The sequence below is a fragment of the Pelobates fuscus genome, chromosome 3 (genome assembly GCF_036172605.1).
Source record: "Pelobates fuscus isolate aPelFus1 chromosome 3, aPelFus1.pri, whole genome shotgun sequence".
Taxonomy (NCBI): Eukaryota; Metazoa; Chordata; class Amphibia; order Anura; family Pelobatidae; genus Pelobates; species Pelobates fuscus.
In genome coordinates, this window is record NC_086319.1 from 172679601 (window position 1) to 172702515 (window position 22915).

Genomic DNA, 22915 nt, shown 5'->3' on the forward strand with positions numbered 1-22915 from the left:
CATGTCTTTATAGAAAATACAGTCTCTGTTCATTGTATTAAGTGTAGCTGGGAAATTCTGTCATGTAATGTAGCTCAAAATGGAGAAGTCAGGTAATGAGGACAAAATGGAGGATTTGTCACAGTGTGAGGTTAAAATGGAGTTAGTACAACAATTCAATACAAGTTCAATAAAGATTTTTAATAATTCTACATCAAATGTATGTATGTAAATATGTATGTAGGAGTGTATGTGAATACATCCAAGCAATCAAACAGTAACACAACATGCAAACATAAACATTACACACACAAAAAAACTGAATATAAACAAAAATACTACTCACAAATGTACATCCATGTTTAAAAGCCAACACTACATCTAAACACACCCCTGCACACAAATGCAATCATTACATATACACCCCTGTATTAAGAAGCTAAATTTACATACAAACACCAACTTTACACAAAAAGGCACACCTGCTCCTATGTACTACAATCTGTTTACTATCTGTAAAAATTAGTGTATGTATAGCAGAAAAACTAATTTGCTATAAAAGACACTGTGCTAATTAAAAGGTTTGCGCTATGGCGCAAACATTTTTTGGGGGGTTCCACGTGAAAAATTAATTGTGAACCCCTGCTCTAGTGATGCCAAAAACAGTTTAGGTGAGGCCCACTTTACTAAGAGTTCTGGGTGTTGTGGTATTGTATTAGCATAGAAACATCAGAAATTGGATCTGGTTATTAGAAGACAAGTAAAGAATAGAGTTTTTGTGACTGCATTACTGTCTTGGATACAGAGTCTGTTCCATTGTTATCTGTTTCCTAGGTAATATGGTGAGAAACATATTATGGTATATTTAAACTTCTTTGTGAGAAGCAAAGACTATACTTTTTCCTTAAAGGTAGAAATATATGTGTGTATATATTTTGCAAAATCTTCTTAACACAGGTAAAGATAAGCAGCATGACAAAAGCCAATATTATGCTTACAGAATGCTTGACAGGCATATAAAATATTTGTAAACTACACACATGACAAAATGAATGTTTATATGTTTAACCTTTTAGAAACGACCAGGTTTCCTACTCCTACGGTGACAAATGGCAACATGTTGGATATATTGATTACATAAGTTAAATACTTGTGTTTATAACATCTAGTGTTTTTTCTATCTGCTTAGATTCAGTACCCTCTGCAACTAAAAATTAAATCCGTTTAAGCTACTGCTCCTCCACTCTGACTGTGATCATCTTTACTGATCTTAGCCCATCCAGTGCTTCACCTTAGGGAAAACATTTGGGAGGCTCTTGCCCGGCAGAACATGAAGACACCAAATGCTTGTCCTGCAAAGATTGCAGGACTGCTACAGGAAAAAGCTTTCAAAGTGACAGGCACTTGAGGGGTACTTAGGGGCAAATGTAAACACTGCCTTTTCTTAGAAAAAGCAGTTATTGTAATTGTTAGACTGCAGGGACAGTCTCTGTGCACCACATCTACTGCATTAAGCTGAAGTAAATCTGCAGTTAAGAGTCTCCCTTTAATTGCAAATGTATTGATTATCTTAAAATCTATTTAGATGTTTGCCCCCTCCTACCACCTGTTAGTCAGTTGTTTGCGTAGATCTCTCAGATGGTTTTCCTATATTTCCATCATGGCTATTCCTCAAGTAAGCATTTCTGATGCTTCTTTACGGAATATAGGACTGGAATGACCAATGTTGCTCTGTTCTGATGTGAATATACTTGCAGTGAATCCAGCATGTCAGTAGCACTGAGGATGGGTAAATGACATTTTAGAAAGGTGGAAGGCAGGACTGATAGGCTGGTGTATACTAATTAAAACCCACAAACCTCTGAGCAGAGCCCTATTACCCATTAGGCGGCTGCATAGGCCCTGGTCTTAAACAGGTGGGCCCCTGTCTAGCCCTGGAACATGACCTGTGGTTGTGAGGGGCCATCAGGGAGATTAATAGATGTCCTTGCTCGACCTGGTGCCCCCCACCTGCTCACAGCATCTTCATGAGATAACTTAAAGAGCTCCTTTGCGTTCCTCCGACTCTTCTTATTGATTCAGAGCCTCAAAGCTTGGGACTCTCAATGACTGAACACGGGACCCCAAGGGAGCTCTTAAAATGATCTGCTGCTCATATTGGTGCAGACCACAGTGCTCCCCCAGCGGACAACCAGGCATCCTGCTCCCAAAAGTGCCTCCACTTAACCACCAGTTATCCTGCAAACAATGTTCCATTGGACGAGCAGGGATTACACCCCTTTCTGCTAAAATGTAAGCAGGAGGAGGGAAAATAAAAAAATTCCCAACACGCACTTGAACACTACACATGCAACACTAAGAGTCTCACAGACACACAACACTCACATTCGGCAAATAATCAATAGAATCCCTGGTACAGGATAAAAAGCAATTATGTTCTGTGGTGTTTCTACTTTTCACTTTATTGAAACTACAATGCATGTTCTTGCAGGGACGTAGCTGCTCGAGATGTAATCCTTCATCAAACATCTGGACGGATCCATAATAAAAATGTTTCCACTCACCTCATCGGTAGCATAAAACAAGGTGAGCTGGTGTATTCTGCTGGAGCGGGGCTTTTGCAGTCTTTGTGATGATCATCTGTGTCTGGTTGGAAAATGTCTTAAAAGGTAGCCCTGGAGATTTAAATAATATAACTGAGAAGCTTATCAATCCTGTCAAGGCTATGGTGGCTGTGTAATCCTAGAGCGCATGGATACCACCTTTGCAAGAAGGTTTTGGCACATAAATTAGTCTACCCTTACTATTTTTCTCTTTCTGCCTCACTAATGGATGAATTTGTAATGTCATGTTAGCCTCATCCATTTTATTGTTTCTCTTGCACAAGTGTTTACCAAAGCACCAGACTTATTAAAAGAAAATAGAAAATACATTGACATTTTAGGCTGGGGTTGATTCAGATACAAATAGTGCAGATACTTTTGCACCCCTACAAAAAGGATGATTTAAGTGGTAAGGTGTGGTGTGACGAATCATTAAGTGGAATATACTGTTGCTCCGGCCTAAACAAAATTATATTCTAGTCAGCTGCCTATTTCACGTATTAGCCCTGAGACTAGAGAATGACGTCTCACAATAGCCAGTGGCAGTGAATAAAATATATTACACCTGCATGGTTTAACAGGCCCGTAGAGACAAAAACCTGGCATATATTGTATAGAATGCAGCCAAATTGTGTAGATAAAAAGAAAATAACATTTTTTTAAACCAATAAGTCCACCTTTTTTTAGGCATCTCCTTTCCAGCCTTTTAGGCTGATTATTTTTCCTGTGTTGAAATAGTTTTGTGAATGGATTTGTCCTCCACCCGGGTAAACAGTGCTTCCCCCCCCTCTTTTGAATTGTGCTGTCTTCTCTATACTGAATGGAGGATCCCCCTCCCCTGTCTTGAGTGGAGCAGTATTAACACCTATTGACTGATGCTGTCCTCTCTCAAAGAGCAGTGTGTTAGGCTTCCCTTCGCGGAGGGATGAGAGGAGGGGGGGAGATGTCAGATCTTCTTACATGTAACCATGCTCTCCAGCCCTCTTCATCTCGTTTCTTGTGATTAATGTCTTTTATTAAGACACTTACTCTGGGGAGTCCAAGATAAATAGTAAATTAATTCACCTGCTGGCCAGAGTGCATCTCAATGCTGGGATCAGGCAGGCAATAGTCCCTGTAATGTCATAATCACAGCAGCCCCAGAGACAGGCATATTTAGTCTTTTAGCACACACATCTGTCTTGCTGTATGTCTGCCTTTCTTTCCCCTTTGTCCTGCCTTTATTATGCCAGCTGTGTTCCTTCACTTGCTTTATTCTAGATCCCTATTCTTGTGTATATATAATATAATAATGTGAATTCAACAAAACCCATCAAGTGCTTATTTGTTAATGAAAATGTTTAATATTTCACAACATATATTTTCCTGTAATATATTGTGTTTTACTTTGTCCCTTGATGTGTATAGATGCACATAAAGTGCATCTATACATGATAAATGAAGTAATAGAATTTAGGAATCACAGGACCAAATGTTAAGTTAAGCAAACATTTATGACATTAGATTTACAGATGCTTCAAAAACCCAGAGATGGCATGATTTTCCCTTCATGTTGCGTATTGTTCGTATTACATCAGCTTCCACTATTAATTTGCCTCCCCTCTGATTTGCTATGGTACCTCATCTTTGTTTATGGTGTTAAGGCAAATCATATCACCCTGGGTTGGCTGTCAATTGAAGACCAACTGTTATCTCCCAGAGAAGAATGCTGTTAGAATATTTATATCCCAGGGAAGTTTAAATATGACTTATTTTGTGAAAAGCTGCAGCTAGCTATGTTCCCTGGGGACTTTCTGATAGGACCTATGGCCTTATATTTCATCATGCTACCTTGAGATCATAGTATTGCTGCAGCGATGTATCTATCTTTGCATTCGTGAAATGCCTTCATCCAGAATGATTTACAGACACTACAATATCTAATCAGACTTACCCGTGTGAAACACTAGAGAACCCTGCCCGTAACTTAACATTTGCAGCACCAATGTTTTGTGTATGTTGTGTAAATAATTTTTGATTGACGGATCTGCGACCTCTTGGCAATAGACTTTGTTTCAGTTTGAATTCATCTTTAGATTGTAGGTAAATTTATAGTGTGTTTGTTTTGGCTACATCCAAAGGGACATCACTGTTTTAGTCCGAAGCAGAGCTGATTTCAAGAGGCAAGTCCGAAAACGGACCTAGAGGCCTTAGGGACTGTAGCTGGGCAATATTGGTTAACTTTGCTACTCAAAATGCTGGGTGAGCATCATGGGAAACGTTTCACAAAAATCTTAGAGTCATGGTTATTTTATTATTCTGTGTTTATGCTATAAATCTAACTTCACAGAATTGTAGGAATGTATGGATGTATTTTTTTTTCTTGTAATTCTTTATTTTTGGATGTGATTAGTTACAACAGGGATATTGTCATCAACGGATAAAAGTGAACACGAAAGTAGACATATCAAACGAATAGTGTATAGGAAACAGCACATTTTTTATAAAATAAGGCAAACGTATCACTGTGCTATGCTAGGGAAACATTAGTGAGAGAGATGTATAAAGCAAAGCATATGCACTGAGATTAGATTCAAGTGTTATGACATGTGTAAGTAGTAGGACAAATAGCTTAGCAGGTAATGGAAGAAAGATTATTGGAGCCATCCCCGTAGCACAGAATGAGTGAGCAAACCTCCCCCCGCCCCTCTGGCCTGGGTTTAGCTGATACTGACTGTACAGGGCCCCAGGCACTGTACTCTTAAGTCCCTCAGGGTCGGAACTATGCTGAGGTCCATTAAGTTGTGCACTGGGGTCTCCCTAGAATAGCCTCCATGCTGTGGCGATGTGCTGTTGCCATGTGGAGAGGTGAGGGATGAGTATGTCAGTAGTGCCCCAGCCCGGAGTGGGTTAACTGCTTCCTTCGGCTTAGAGGCAAGAATGCCATACAGGCTTGTGTGGACTTGGATGACGAGTGGCATCCTAGCGGCAACCTAGCGCCCAGTCTCCTCTACCACTCGGTTCAAGTGCCAGTTATTCTCTCTGGTGAGCTTTGACAGGTGGTGGCTGTTTCAAGGCAACCGATCTGATACTGAGTCCTCTGAGGGGGGAAAAGTACTCGGAAGCAGCTCCTGAGGTAGGCCATCATCTAGCCCTGCGTGGCAGGTGCTTGCAGTCGGTGGTTCAGTTTTATCCAGAGGTCTGTGAAGATCCTGCCTAGCGTGGACATGTATGAGCCCTAAATACTGGGCTCCGGTGTGCACATGACATCCACCATCTTGGGTTGGTCGCTGTGCCTTCTGCTTAGTCAGACCGCAGTGCCTGAAGCAAAAAACAAAGGAGACCAGGGCGCCACAGTCACTACTGTATATTGATAGTTACCAGCTGGAATGTTGAGATCTCATAAAAAGAGAAAGGGAAAAACAGAAATCATAGCGTAACCTTCAATTTATAACAAATAAATATAGACAAACAAACACACTCACATGGAGAAGTGGCACATAATAAATTAATGTGCAAAAGCGCAGATTGCCAAAGGCAAAAAGTTCCACCAAGTCCTTAGGATGCAGCTTGGTCCACGGTAAAGGATGTTCTTTGGGCCTAGAACTCGGGACTCCACTGCTAGATTTCTGGATTCGCTTAATCACTTTGCCTTGTTCTTCGCTCGACGCGTTTTGTTTCAAAAGACTTCTTCAGGAGCTTGTTATCCTTAGTGTTCTTCAGCGTTTAAATACACCTCTTGATTGCCGATACGCATGTGCCGAAACACTCTGACGTGACGTCACACGTCATGACGCCCAAGCGGTGTATGGACCTGAAGCCCTGTCTCAACAGGGATGCCTCCTAGGAGCAGACTGAGTTAACCCCCACCGGACCAGAGGGGGGAACAGGGCACTTGAGGGTGGTGCTGATGTTACCGTGGAAATAACAGGAACAAACCGCAGAAGCCACACATAGAGATATGGACACAAGTCTTCAGGAAGTAACAGGCCTTTATTCACGTACCGATCGGGTCTCACACTGAACTTGTTTTCAAAAGGAATGAGCCCTGAGCACATGTTTCAGAAGCATTTTATTAAACAATAACTCCTCCCATTAATAGCTCCACCCACACATGCACTTAGACCAATCAGTACACAGGCTATTCAGGATCACCTTATATGGGCAGATCACATGGCTTGTTGAAGACAAAGGAATTTACTAACCACTTCCACACATGGTCAGTATACTGATGACTCATCCAACTGTTTGTAATCAGATACTAATTAGCATATGCCATGTGGAGATTTTGGCCTACTAAATTTTGACCATGCTGGAATCCCATCACATTCCCCCCATTTGATGCTTCTGATATAACATTATTCCAGATGCATCACTAATCATAATTTGCCAACACCACTCAAGTAACCATGAACCAGAACAGACCTAGTAAGCATCTTAGCATCATCACAAACTCCTTCAGCATTCCTCGTCCCGATTATTCTCTCTCTGGGCTAGGGGTTCATACTTCCAGACAGCCATTACATGGGCAGCTGTCTTTCTTTCTATAGTGCTCTCCATGATACTACGTATAGATCTGACCACTAATGGAATTAGGCAGGGCAGAAAGAGACATAAGAATATAATGAATATTACTCCTCCTACTAATGCCTTAATCCCTCCAAGCTGCTCATACCAACTTCCAAACCAACCACTAGGCTTGTACCCATTCCAGATCTGAGTTGGTACATGCATCATTATCCATGTGGCTTGTAAATTCAGCCACTGCCTGCCCTTCATCATCTATGTGCAGACAACAGTTACTAAGGTTAAACTTCCCACATACACCTCCTTCTACTGCTAATAGGTAGTCCAGAGCTAATCTATTTTGATAGATGGCTGATCTCATTCGAGTATTATGTTTAGCTAAGAGATTGAGCGCTTGTGCTGTCTCATTGGTGATAATCTCAACGACCGCCTGTAGTCTTATAATACGGTTGAGCATATATATTGGGATATGGGGTTTCGGTAACCATAAGTACCATCTTCCGCCAAAGTAGCCGGTCCATAATAATTAATGATACGTTGGGGAGGCCACTCATCATCTTCCCAGCTACCTATATTCAAAGATGCTTGCTTCTTTTTATGATTTACATCATAAACCTTAACTCCCAAGGTCTCTCCTGTTTCGATTAGCAACAAGAAGAAGGATGGTTTGAGCATACCTAGTACACATGCCCCTTCCCAATCTTATGGTAACTCTGAATATGCCTTTTTTTTTTTTTTTTTTAATTCTTTATTTTTGTTGTGCAATATATTATCACAATCAGACAAGTGAAAACAACATATTTTGCATGTGTCAGTATAGCACAGGGACATCCCTGTATTAGCGTATGGCAAGTTTTCAATGAGAGAAAAAAATAACAAATCTTTAACAACAAGGTGTTAACCTGAACCTATGTGTCACAGTCACTTATGCAACTCTCTGGCTAAGACATAGAGTATAATATCACATGATGCAAATGCAAGGTTCACTGTACTTTAAGAAGCCTCAGCACCACTCCTTATAGGAGAAGGCTCTTGGTGCCGATAGGAGAAGAGTGTAAGTAGAAAGAAGAGAGAAGAAAAGTATAGAGAACAGGCAAGACGGGGCATGGAAGCGCGAGGAAGGCAGCTGCGGAGGAGGGAGAGAGGGGAGGGGGAGGAGGGAGAGGGGAGGACCCGGGCCCCCAGACCGGCCCCCACATCTTTAGAAGTCCCTACTCGCATGCTATGCGCTCAGCGGACTTTCGTCCCACGGCTCCCACAGTCTACCGAACGCTCCCAGGGACCCCCTAATCCTAGCCGTCAGGTCATCCATAAGGCGTACCTCCCTAATTCGCGCAATAACGCTCGCTATATGTGGTGTTTCCGGTTTCAACCATGTATATGCGATTGCTCGCCTTGCGGCCAATGTAATTTTGTGGATCAGTTTTTGCTCACTTCTCGTCCATATGCCTTCTTACCACAAATCCAGTACAAATTCGATGGGGCTCTCCAATTAGATGTAGCAGATAAGTCAAACCATACCTCTTTCAAATTGGTGTAATTGGCAAACGGATTAGTAGCTTCCGAAACATTTGAAGCTGACCACCAAGTAGTATCTTTAGTATCGGCATTGTAGGCCTTCTGTCCCAAACATGTTAACTCGTCAACAGGTGTATTATACATTGGCCCTCTTCTAGCTAAACATACGTGACCTATAATAGATGTCTTTTAACCGCCATTCTGATTTACCTCTAGTACTTACTTGATGATCAGACTGAGAAGGCATCTGTTGTTCATCTGTCTCAGAACCAGGGTACCAAATCTCTTTTGTCTCCCATAGCCATTCGTCTCCCATATTAGTACCTCCACATACAAAGCAGTTAGTTATATTAAGATTACCTGCAATACTCTCAGCCAAATTAATAAATAGGTTCTTAACATTATGGGGAATTTTATCCTCAATACTCATCTCCTCATAGAAGGAATGAAAAACCTGATGAGTCTGGGTTGCTACTGTCCATTTCAAGACCTACATATATTACGGTCCCTGGATCTACTCCTGTACCATGTATTTTGAAACCCAAAGAGATTCCCAAACTTATTAGTGAAGTTCTGTGGATTGGAAATGGTCATATGCACAGGGTTACACTCCATAGTTTTACAATACAGTGCAGTGGGCAACATTTGGATAATTATATCTTGATCTACTGTTTTACCCCAGGTTGCCCACCCTACACATGACCAATATGGGCAACAGTTAAAGTCTCTATTTGGGCAGTCAGGATCAGTAGATCTTTTACTGGGACATAAATATTTATCATTGAACCCATAAGTCGGTTCCCATTTAAGATTACCACATACATTCCAAGGTTTTCCTCTACCCGAAATCGCCTTGCATGCATCAAATAATGGAATACCCGTGGAATGTATGGTGCTTATCACAGTCCTATTTATTAATGTCCCCTGGGAGTTACTATTCCGAATTACCAACCAAATTGTACGGGGTTGGAATTGGGGATCAAAACACTTGGGCTCACCTGATATCGGTAAACACACACACTATAATCAGTATCTAAGTACCTAAACCTAGACACAGATCCTTTACATTCATATTATGAGTGCCAAATTAGGGTCTGGGATATCTGGTTACCTGTTTTCGTAGTCTTAATACAACTAACACAGCCTGGAATATCCTTACCTTTACCCTCCTGAAAAATCATCAAAATACTAAGACACATAATAAAACACTTATTCTTGCGGTCCTCATCTTTATTCTTCAACCGTGCGACGGCACCTCAGCTTCCCGACTGTGAGGGTTGCAAGGATTGGCGTTCTTCTGATCCTCACTTTCCTTCACAGAGGTCCCTTTGAGACACTCTGGCTATGAAACGTAGGCAGGTGGTCAGGCTTTATTATGGCCGTCAAAACACCTACTTGCTGATCTCTGATGTTACTTTCAACCACGATTCTTAAAAAATCACCTCATACTTCTCAAGTCACGCTCAATTCGACTAGGTCATGCGCTTCAACCGGATCTTGCAAGGATTCTCACGATCTGGAGTAGCTTGCCAGGAATCTGCCGCTGGTTTAACCCTAGAGTGATGAATCCACTGAGTCACTTCTGCCACCTTTACAGCTGTTGGGGTAGATAAAAGAACAACATACAAAGGCTAACAGGATACACCCTGAGCTTTAACTCAATATGTATCGGTGGGATGTTACGAGCAAGTCCTGGAGGATTATTTTCTGCCCATACTCCTGGAATGTCAAATACAGATCCATCACTCTTTGGGTTCGCATTTATCATTACAGAATAGAAACGCCATTTTTCTTCTTTTGGCACCAATACCGCTATTATGCCAGGTGATTTATTAAACTTCAAAGACGTTGATCCATTAGGTAGAAAAGTTATCTGAGCTTGAAGATTTGATAATAGATCTCGTCCTAGAAGTTGAACTGGACACTCCTGCATGTATAGGAATTGGTGCTTAACAAAATGGCCTCCTAGAATGCAAGTACGACTCCTGAAAATTGGTCTAGCAGCGCTTTTCCCAGTAGCTCCTGTCACAGTTATAGTCTTTTCAGAAGGAAGAGCTACCAACTTCACCACAGAATCAATAGATGAGTACTCACTGTGCTTACGGTTTTCACTATTTTCAATGTTTATGGAAGCCTGCAAGCCCTGCTGGACCAAATGTTCTACTGCCACATACCTATGCTGCTATGAGCAAAACCACCTCGCCCTCTTCTCTCTTCTTGTCTACCACCTGCAATATATACCCTCTGTGGTCACTCTTCCAATGCCCTTCCTCTCTACAATATGCACATTGATCGCTACCTAATGATACCCTGCTCATCCTATTCTCAATTCCTCTATTCATATACACCTAATTTGCAACCTCCATTAGCTGTGATATGGATATCACTGCAAATCCCTCAAATTTTTGTAGCTTTATCTTAATATCGCTCTGGGCCTGGCTGACAAATGCTGAGTCTATCATTCGGATGTTTTCAGGGGCTTCAGGATTGAAAGGAGTGTACAATCTGTATGCCTCCAGTAATCTTTCATAAAAGGCACTGGGTGATTCATTAGCTTTTTGTAACACTTCAGCCGTCCTGAACATATTAATTGCCTTTTCCCCTCTTGCCTTCATGCCAGCAATAATGGCTTGATAGGCCTTTAGATGGATCATGTCAGCACCTTTTATGCTCTAAAGGTCAGTAATAATTGTTGACAATCAGCCCAGGTGAGATTGTGTGTTTGTATAATAGAGGTGACCAAATCTTTTGGCACCAATACCGCTATTATGCCAGGTGATTTATTAAACTTCAAAGACGTTGATCCATTAGGTAGAAAAGTTATCTGAGCTTGAAGATTTGATAATAGATCTCGTCCTAGAAGTTGAACTGGACACTCCTGCATGTATAGGAATTGGTGCTTAACAAAATGGCCTCCTAGAATGCAAGTACGACTCCTGAGAATTGGTCTAGCAGCGCTTTTCCCAGTAGCTCCTGTCACAGTTATAGTCTTTTCAGAAGGAAGAGCTACCAACTTCACCACAGAATCAATAGATGAGTACTCACTGTGCTTACGGTTTTCACTATTTTCAATGTTTATGGAGGCCTGCAAGCCCTGCTGGACCAAATGTTCTACTGCCACATACCTATGCTGCTATGAGCAAAACCACCTCGCCCTCTTCTCTCTTCTTGTCTACCACCTGCAATATATACCCTCTGTGGTCACTCTTCCAATGCCCTTCCTCTATACAATATGCACATTGATCGCTACCTAATGATACCCTGCTCATCCTATTCTCAATTCCTCTATTCATATACACCTAATTTGCAACCTCCATTAGCTGTGATATGGATATCACTGCAAATCCCTCAAATTTTTGTAGCTTTATCTTAATATCGCTCTGGGCCTGGCTGACAAATGCTGAGTCTATCATTCGGATGTTTTCAGGGGCTTCAGGATTGAAAGGAGTGTACAATCTGTATGCCTCCAGTAATCTTTCATAAAAGGCACTGGGTGATTCATTAGCTTTTTGTAACACTTCAGCCGTCCTGAACATATTAATTGCCTTTTTCCCTCTTGCCTTCATGCCAGCAATAATGGCTTGATAGGCCTTTAGATGGATCATGTCAGCACCTTTTATGCTCTAAAGGTCAGTAATAATTGTTGACAATCAGCCCAGGTGAGATTGTGTGTTTGTATAATAGAGGTGACCAAATCTTTCATGGCTTGAGGCTTGAGGCTTATCGGTGTACGAAGAGTTATGGGTCTTCCAATTGAACAGGTCGGTTGTGGTAAAAAGGACCTAAAAAATACAGGATCTGCCAATTGCAACTGTCCATTACCGTCAATATGTGGTGGACCAGGTGTAAGCCTGAGCGGCATCTGGAAATGTCGGGATTGGAGGGTACCAGTCATCTGTCGGGTTAGTATGGGGCTTCCATAAGACTGCTCAGTAATAGGTTCCGGTCTGGGAGTAGTAAGATAGGTGTAAGGGGGTGAGCTAATTTTACTAGTTAGCATTTGGCAGATGAAAAAAAATAATAAAAAGTGTTAAACCAAAAACCTACCAGTAGGTGTCACCAGAGGGTAAGTAATTGTATCAAAATAATCTTTATGGGTCTAATAATAAAACTTAGCTTTTAATACATTTATACATAAAAAAAAACCTTAGAACAATAAATATATTAAAAGAGGGTAAGCAATCCTGAAGATGGCCTATAGGTGGCCCTAGAGTGCCTCCCTAAAGTCTAATAAAGTCTAATGAAGCAGATAATTAGTCTATGTCCTTATTTTATTTTTACTTATTTTAATCATTGTCCACCCTGATATCTAGGCTTGATTAAAGCTTTAGTTCTAAGGTAAATTAAACATCTCTTGTATTTTAGTAAAGGGGATATTTTGAACAAAGCTGGGAGGGGCCCATCCAGTCACTAAAGAAGGATACAAGTGTACTCTAGCATCTTATACCATTGATCATTTCTTCCAGTTGTATTTTAGACTGTTCAGTAGTTTTAGTGCTATTTCAATGATTATGGTACAATGTCATTGCTGAGAATTATCTGATCCAATAGACTCAGTTACTGTTATTAAGAATTCTCCTCACAATTTAACTGTTAATAAAATTCAATGCTAAAATACACTCCTACCAAAAAGGAAGTCAGTTTAAATTTACAAAGAATCAGTGGGGGTTGGAATCAGTGGGGGATTGAAACAAAAGAACAGATAGGTGTGTGGGTAGGCGGGGACAATAGAGCAGGGGGAGTGCAAATACCAGTTTTAGCTTGGGAGGAAGAGTGGGGGAATGGCTACTCTGGCTCTGGAGGATGATAATCAGATGCAAGGGGGGGAGGTGTCCAAACTAGGTGGAATTAAGGCCTTAGTTCTGACCACCATGTGGCTCCATTGTTCCTCATGGCACAGTTTAATTAACCAAGGCAGTTTTTCAACAATCGGTTTCCAACAGTCAATATATGGAAACTGATCATAGAATTCTGGCCTACTAGTTACAGCCACATGTACACCCTGCACTAAATTTAAGTCAAGACTGCTACATGGAGGCCATGCGGCCACCAGGACAGGCCACTCCCTACTACGCAGTGTAGTCAATTTTTTTTAAATTTTTTTTAACATACAAGACAAATGACCAACAGCCTTGTGAATCAGAAGATGATTTCAACAGAACGTCTGATTCAAAAGCTGTACAAATATACACACAGTTTTCAACACTCACACCAATCTCCTTATCACCAGCACCACATGACAAAAACATACACACACGCACAGGATCCTCACACGCTCAACAATATCACGACGTCGCACACACAAGTAAAATCAAGACTCACCAAACACTATATACTAATCAGTGCAACTATTAAGCAAGTCATACAATTGTGCACACGATTCATCAACATTAACTAACCGATAGCATAACATTTCAACAATTTTGTCTCTACAGTCAGTGGTTATGGTACGGTTAGTAACTATTAAACAGTTTAGACAATTATGATTTTAAAGTTACAATATCAGTTAGTAATAGTTAAGGTGTTACACATACAATGTTAAACAGTAATTTAAGTGTTGTTAATGTAATATCAGTGGTTATGGTAATTTGAAGTAGTTATGGTATTATAAAGTAGTTATGGGGGGGCGGAGCCGGCGCCCAAACGAGCTGGACACGTCTCGGAGCTGCTCTGCTAATCAGACCGAGAATAGGTCTGCAAAGCCCGAGAATCCCTTGCAACCAGACCTCCACTGGAAGCTGCCTGAACCCCGACAGTATGGGGAAAAAACAAGAAGCTGCGTCCGGACCCGGGCTCGGGTTCGCAAGATATTGGCTCTTACATGCGGAATGCAGCGAGGCTGACACACGCCAAGATGGCGCCCGCGGAGGCTTACCCGCATCTGTCCTCGGACGAGGATAGCAGTATAGCCGACCTCTCCCCTCCACCGAGGCGACGAACAGAGCCACTGGCGACCACAGCGCTTGGGGACTCGGCCCCCGCAACGAGGGCAGATATTAAAGCCCTGGTACCAGAGATTCAAGCCATGTTCAAGGCTGATTTGGCACCAATACAGGAGGAGGTATCCGCGCTCAATACCCGCATGCACACAATGGAGGAAGGTATGGCAGTCCACAAGCTCGCCCAGACAGCCACAGATACCGCCATAGGAGCGCTGCAGAAACAATGTGCAGATCACCAAGCTCAACTAGCTAACTTGGAAGACAAAGCCAGGGCACGCAACCTAAGAATAAAAGGCATTCCGGATACAATAACAGACACAGAACTCCCCCACTACTGCAGTAGGCTCCTTGCCACCCTTCTAATGCCCAAGCACTCCAAAAAGATAGTGGTGGACTCCTGCTACAGGCTTAATAAAACAGCTACTGCGACCCAGGAGACGTCTAAGGAAGTTCTGCTCAAACTGGTACGTGACGCTGACCGTGGCATTATTATGGGGGCAGTAAGGGGTACTCCCACGGTGCCCTTTGAAGGTGACCAGCTTGCATTTTATCTAGACTTTTCCAGATATACCCTGTCCTGGCGGCGCTCTCTCAAGCCCCTAACCCAAGTGCTTCAGGAGCAGTCCATTACCTACAAGTGGGGCCCCCGCAGACTACTCGCCAATAAGGCAGGGAAAACACATGCTATCTCGCACCCTGCTGAAGCCTCAACCTTCCTGCAAGCCCTCGGCCTACCGACAACACAACCACAGACCACAGCCCATCCAGCCTGGAATGTAGCAGACATCACCCCGTTCGTGCCAAGAGGAGGCGCACCCACGACAGCGGCACAGCCACCCTGAACTTTGGGACTGAGTTTTGCCTGTGCACTGCCGTATGCACGCACACTAACCCTATAACTGTTGCCTTTTTCCCTTTTTATTTTATTTAAAAGGGATCGAAAGTTGACCATGTTTAAATGCTTCTATATTTTATTCTATTTCTATTATGTTATGTTGCCGACTCAGTAAGCCTTAGACCTAGCTCAGTACCAAAGCACCCCCCCCCCAGCGCTATCAAGCGACACGCCAGTGCAAAAATAGCAGCCCTCCGGGTGCCCAAAGCATAACCCCCGCCTTCAGTTACAGCACAACTAAACGGAATGTATAACAGAGTCCGCTTAGTCTCCCGGCCCCCCCGACCTAGCGACCAAAATTTACACATTGATAAGCTAGTCAAGACAGGACCCCGGTGTCTGACATGAACTATTTACACCAGAATTCAGTCTGACCCAAAACCACCTGTATTAGACGGGCTGACTACAGAGTGTCTAATGTCAACATAAGCAGTGCGCCTTTGCTTCTTCCATCCCGAAGGACAGGGCAGATTCCATACAACCAATTCCAATTCCAAATACAAACCCCTTGTGGGCCTACCGCTCTAACGGTATCAGTCTTACCTTTTAGTTCCTGGACCTGGGCTCACACTCATCGACGGGGCACCCCGGTACTCACTGCGCAGAAGCCGATGATCTCCTGGACAAAAGGCCAGTGGTGCCGAGACGAAAGGAGGTCCACGCAGTAGAAGTCCAGGGGTTTGTAGAGGATTTGGTAAAAGATTACCGTCTCAAATCTCTGCGCCAGCTTCCATGCGATGAGGTTCCCGGACACAATGCACCAAATGTTACCGTGGAAATAACAGGAACAAACCGCAGAAGCCACACATAGAGATATGGACACAAGTCTTCAGGATGTAATAGGCCTTTATTCACGTACCGATCGGGTCTTACACTGAACTTGTGTTCAAAAGGAATGAGCCCTGAGCACATGTTTCAGAAGCATTTTATTAAACAATAACTCCTCCCATTAATAGCTCCACCCACACATGCACTTAGACCAATCAGTACACAGGCTATTCAGGATCACCTTATATGGGCAGATCACATGGCTTGTTGAAGACAAAGGAATTTACTAACCACTTCCACACATGGTCAGTATACTGATGACTCATCCAACTGTTTGTAATCAGATACTAATGAGCATATGCAATGTGGAGATTTTGGCCTACTAAATTTTGACCATGCTGGAATCCCATCACACTGACAGTTCTTTGGGTGGTCCAGATGGGAAATCAGCTGCCTCTCCACTTGTCAGAGCACACCAGGCCACAGATCTCTCTCTCTGGGAGCATGTCCGCTCAAAGTGAGTAACTGTTGCTTATATAGGGCTCGGGTGCAGCTAAAGACGTTTGGATGTCTTTGTAAATTGCTGATCAGTCGCATTTTTAGCAAAGAAAAACAGATCGCAAGTGCCTAAAAGTCCGGTACTCATTCAGGACACATCTGCCCGGCATGGCAATCAGGCCCCGCCCCCTCATCATGGATGTATTTATTGTGGTTCTCCAATAATGTCAATGCGTTTTTGTAATGGGGAATATGTGACTAACATATTATCAGTCTTGAATTGAGATTCAATCATTGCATTTTGGCATCTACTGCCATCTGAGGTTTATAATTGTGGGGATATTTATGGGATAATAATTGTAACAGTTGAGAAGTTGCCCACTAATTCAACTCTCAGATCCCAAAGATCGTTATAAGTGAAATGTATATCATATAATAAAATCACAAATTGTTATAAAAATAGATAATTTTTATTTTTAACACTTTAAATAATAATAATGAGTACCGGTAACATGCATGATAATAATCAATGGAAATTCAGTATAACATGAGTATGCAATACGATATGGTTTTATATAATATAACCTCTCCTAATGACTAACGAAGTTTAGAATCTTACAGCATTAGGCCGTCAGGACAGGATTTACGACCTTCTTTCACAGAGATAAAGAAAAAGTTTCACGGAGAGACGAGAATTCCTTAGAGCTGCAGCGTAAAGCCATAAAAACTTGGCTGACAGAGTAACCCTTTCAATGCTGGCTAGACCTCCTAAGTAATTAAGATCTACTCTTATGTAATTTTAAATAAAATAACATTTAACCAGTCCATTAGCCATTACCTTGAATTCATCCAATTAAGAGAAAATCTTCCTATGTTTTATAAGCTGATATTTAATTAATTTGTCTAACAGATATTTTATCTTATTTTAGAGCAAATCAATACAGCTGGATAAATGTCACGATATGCTAACATGTGATATGTCACAGAAATAAACACTTATCCCAACTTCATCTGCAGTATGAAATGGTTATAAATATATATTTCTTAGTTAACTAAGATTTCTGAATACCGAAATCTGATCGTGATTTTATCCAGTCATATATCATGCTATTAGAAAATTTTAATTAATTTAAATTAATTAATGGAAGCCAGTATGTTTACCAGTTAAGTAGATATTTTCTCATCAGATATTCTCAGGTAGCTTCAGGATTTTGTTTGTCATGGGTCTCTTTCTCTGCATTACCCCTCCTGGCTCTGCCTTGATCGATCTCTTAATGCCTGGATCTCTGACTGCCTGAATGTCCTCTCTCCCCTTTCTCTTAACTTTTTAAAGGGATAGATTTTCTGTTCGTCACTGGTTTATGAACCAATAGCAACACTGTGGGTGTGGTTCCCTTCTAGATAACCATTTTAGTATTTGGACTCTAGATGGCAGTCTTGTCCCACTAAACATACCTATCCAGGAAAGAGTTAACTTTTCCTGGTGGCTATTTTGACGTCATTTTGGCCTATCTTTATGGTTACTATAACTTATTTTATCCTTTCACTTCAAAGGGTCTTTCTCAGTCTATGTGTCTCCATTTTCTGTAGTAATTCCTAATATGACAGTTTGTGAACTAAATTTCAACTTCCACTCACAATGGGACTTTGTACATATAGAAAGTAAAATTAATTATTTAATCTTCTCTATCACCTATGTCTGGGTTTAGAATTTATTCTATTCCATTAGCATTTTAGACAGTCTGTCCATCCCCCGTTCTCATGTCTTATCTCTTTGGTTTGTATATACAAGACATTCTTAGCCCTGGCTCAGTTTTAGAGAAAGGATAGAAATTTTGTGTCTTTTGTTAACTTGAAAATAACAAAATGGAGTCTGGTCTGTCCATTGTGACTTCAGAACATACACTTTGTATTTCTATCATAGCACAAAATGTCTGCCGATATAAATACCCTGACATAATCTATCAAACTGTGACATTGCTTCCTGATCTGTAAGCCCATTCATTTGCCTATGTTTCCCTTCCAGGACCCTCTGCTGGGAATAAGCAGCCTGGTTTGTTTGCCCTATGCACACTGGATGGTGAGTATTCAATGTTACAACAGAATTCCCTGCATGGTCCTTGGAACATGCTTTCTTTCTAGTAATGTGCAAGGGACAGCTCAGGGTGCAACATATAATTTATTTTATCATACAGTACTGCAACATATTTTGATGCTCTATAAATAAAAAATTATGTAATCTGACCTTGACATGGGTGAATGTCTTTCAATTGCTGTCTGTAGCAGCAACTGTCGTTTCTATCTTCTAAAATAAAATGTTTTAAACAAACTACTATTACTGCTGTATTGTAAGTTTGTGCTTCCAAATTTATTGTATACATTGCTCCAGAAGCTTCGTAGAGGAACAAAAACAGCAACTCTAGGTCCAGGCTGGCTGGTGACACCCCTATGATGCTGACGTAGGGAGCGGGGGGGGGGGGGGGGGGGGGGGGTTACACCTCCAGCAGCTTAGGAGTTTGTTTCTGTATGTGCAGAATTACAAAGCAAAACACTGCACATTCAGACTCCAGGCACCATGACCACGTCATATCACTGAAATGGTCATGATACTTGGAATAACCCTTTAAGTTACGATTCATATATTTATGTTGTGACTTTTGTTAATATTTTTACTTTTGAGAAACTTCCACTTTAAGTTTTCTTAAATGCAGCAAATTGTGTCCGCAAGTTTACTATTCACACACAACTTCCCTTGTATCTTCTTTTCCAGGTACTTTAAAACTAATGCAGGGCTCTGACAGACTTCTTTGGTCTGTTCAGGTTGATCACCAACTTTTTGCACTAGAGAAGTTGGATATAACGGTAAGATACTTGTGGTGTGGGTGACACATCTCCCTCCAGATAATTTTGAAGGGGGTGAGAGTTGACAGATCACCACAGTCATAATGATCTGCATTTAACTTTTTTGTTCACCCTTATTTAGGTGCAAGATTGTTAGGTCCTTCTGTTTGTGTATATGTTGAAACACCATTGGATGAATTTATGAAAATATGACTTGCAGGTCAGTTAATGGGAACTGATAAATCTTCTCATATTACTTATGAAAGGTTAACTTTAACACATTGCAAGTAAGGTTGGGTTAACTTTATATTATGCATTTTAATAAAGTGAGATGGTATTTTTTAAGCAAACCCACAATTTACTGCCATCTAAGTCTTTAGTTAGTAAACCCAATTGTAGAACATGTTTTAGTTTATTTATGCTACTTCAAGCCTAAAAATAAAGATGGTTCCAAGGACAAAAAGAGCTGTCCGTGGTTGGCGTTTGGTTATACGAACAGGGGGTGCATGCGCCGCTTGTTTCCCTTGCGGTCTTCGGTTTTCACACCTCGTTACGATTCTAAATGAGGTGTCAGGGTGGTCCCCATTCAGGAGCCGAACATAACAGGTAAAACACACGAATACAACACAATTACATATAGATACATGGGGAAACACAGAGTACAAGGGAAAATCATGGGAATAAACATTGGGAACAAAAAAAATACAGAGCACAACATGTGAATATTCAGTGGGCATGGCACTTAGTGGCGGTGGCCTGCTACAACATACAATCACAGTGTATTGTTTCCTGTGTGTGCATATCTGGCAGTGTGTAGCTTGTATATGCCTGAGTGTGTCTGGCAGGGAGTGTCCTTGTGCGTCTGTGGCTGCATATCTATGTGTATCTGTGAGTACCTGGAGTGTGTGTGTGTGTGTGTGTGTGTGTGTGTAAGCTGCATGCAGTCTATTGTGTGTATGTGGGAATTGCTTGTAGTCATGATATGTGCGTTGTATGTATGTCGAGACTGTGTTGTGTGCATTTTGGGTGACTGTGAGTTTCAGGATTACTGTCTGTGGGGGTGGACACCTGTGATGGGTGACACTTTGTGGGGACTGAGTTTGGGGTGTCTATGTGTGGGGGATAAGTGTGATAATGTTAGATTGTGTGAGGGGAGGCTGTGTTTCTCTGTCCAGCTTACCCACACTCTCCTGCTCTTCTTCTGTTTTTTTTTAAAGCTCCCCTCCCCTTACTTACATTTTCTAATGAGTGGTTATTTAATCCTTATTCTCTGATGGTCCAGAGATTTCCCTTGTGGTCCTGGTAAATGTATAGACACGACTGGTGGCGTGTAGGGGTTAAATATAAAATAGTAATTATACCAGTTTACACCATGTCACTGTCTTCTGATGGAATTTAAAGCCTGAAATATAGTGCTCCAGTGTATTCCTTTTCCAAAGCTTTGCATGGTAATCAACCCATTTCTCAAATAAGCTTTATCTTTGCCTGTATTCTTCCTCAAAAACGTCTGAGGTATCAGACCTAATTTATTTGCTGCATTAGAACACTCACCAACTAGCATATTTACCTCTGCACATTTTCTTGACTTATATCACACCTAATTATTGAAGGATAGCTGTAATGAAGCTAATGTAATATAGTAACAAGACTATATATATATATATATATATATATATATATATATATATATATATATAGAATACAAAAAGTCTTGCACTCCTACTCACAATTGCTTCCACACAGTCCTCGATAGCACAAATATATAGATAATCCCAAAAAAAGTTAACAGCACTACAGGGATTTTCAAAGTAAAACTTCCTTTATTGAAGAGTGTCCAATCGACGTTCCTTTGCCTCGTGGAGTTTTAAAACAAGTGCGTAATATTCAAAAAGAGACAAATCCTGGCAGAAGAAAATACAGAGAACAGAAAAAAACCTTGCCCTTTTGTTAGTCCCTGATGAGGACATTGTTGTTTTAGTGTGTAGATGGCTTGATTGTTGTTTTTTTTTTTCTTACAGGGTAATGGTCAGGAAGAAGTTGTGGCCTGTGCATGGGATGGACAGACATATATCATTGACCACAATCGAACAGTATTGCGCTTCCAGGTGGATGAGAATGTCAGTGCCTTCTGTGCTGGTAATGAATTGATAATTATTTATCAATTTACCCTAATATATATTTTTTATTTTTGTAATGGTTTCATTCTTCTCACTCAATGACCTATTGTGTTATGTTATTCTATAGGACTTTATGCCTGCAGGGGAGGCCAAAACAGCCCCTGCCTTGTGTATGTTGGGTTCAACCAGAAGATCTATGTGTACTGGGCAGTAATGCTGGAGAGGATTGAGTCCTCTAATCTACTTCGAGTTTTGGAACAAAAACATGAATTTGCCTCCCTGCTTAAGAAACTTAATGTGGGTAAGATAATATATCTGTGCTGCCATATGAACTCTCACCTTCTACACTCAGGACACCCTCATTTATTTGACAAAAGTATCTCAGTGACCAATAGGGTAAGTGATCGGTAACTATAGGAAATGAGGAGAAAGAATAAGAGAAGAAAGTGGGTCAGCCGAGGATCACAAATTGTGGTATTTTGGGGATGGAGGGGAAGGAATATTTTTTTTTTTTTTTTTTTTTTAATAGGTCTTTTCATTTTCATTCATTTTCTTATCCGTGCATAACCACGTGATATTAAGTTTAATGAATAAAGACATTTGTGAAAACAACTTTTGTATTTGAGCTTTGATGAAGAGTAAACATTCTTTGGTAGTCACTTTGTTATTGTGTGTCTGAGACCAATTACTGAAGTGGAGTAAGAGGATATATGAATGAGATGAAAGGCAGCAATATTTAGTCATGTGCTTGTTACTTGCTGACAGGTAGCTTGTTTGCAAACAAATTTCTGGTGTCATCTTGTTGTTTCTCTAACCTTTAGATGCCACAGATCTTTCAGCTGTTCAAGAATTAGTTCACCAGACAATGTATTTCCCCTACAAAGGACACCAGCATCCTGCAGGCTCACAGTGAAAAAGAACTTCATGGGTTAAAAAAAGCCAAGGGACTGTGAACACTCAAATACATGTGCAGAGAAGGCACTTGTGTATGTGAAGACTTGTCATTTCACTCACATGTTTTGTAGTGTTTGCTAGAGGTGTGTCTATAAGAGACTGCATTATAACACTGGAAGTTTTTTACTTTTTTGCCTTTTTGTTGTGTCGTGGGTACCTAGGGATTGCAGTGTAGGGGAACCAACATCTAAGCCTCTACATAGGCATTTTTTAATGATGGAGAACAGTGTGAATAATTATAATTTTTTGCCAAAATGACAGGTAAAACAACAGGTGCTCTCAGTAGCGTGTCTG

At 41.1% G+C, this 22915-nt stretch overlaps 1 protein-coding gene across 1 annotated transcript in view; it reads left to right on the forward strand.

The window, feature by feature from the left end:
* Positions 1–22834, forward strand: part of ITFG2 (integrin alpha FG-GAP repeat containing 2) — a 72216-nt gene extending 49382 nt beyond the window's left edge. The window contains exons 7-12 of the mRNA XM_063447747.1: positions 2471–2565; positions 18736–18789; positions 19480–19571; positions 21569–21686; positions 21795–21968; positions 22489–22834. Coding sequence (XP_063303817.1) covers positions 2471–2565; positions 18736–18789; positions 19480–19571; positions 21569–21686; positions 21795–21968; positions 22489–22580 — 625 coding nt within the window. The 3' untranslated portion in view covers positions 22581–22834. The remainder of the gene's footprint in view (positions 1–2470; positions 2566–18735; positions 18790–19479; positions 19572–21568; positions 21687–21794; positions 21969–22488) is intronic.
* Positions 22835–22915: the final 81 nt, after the last annotated feature.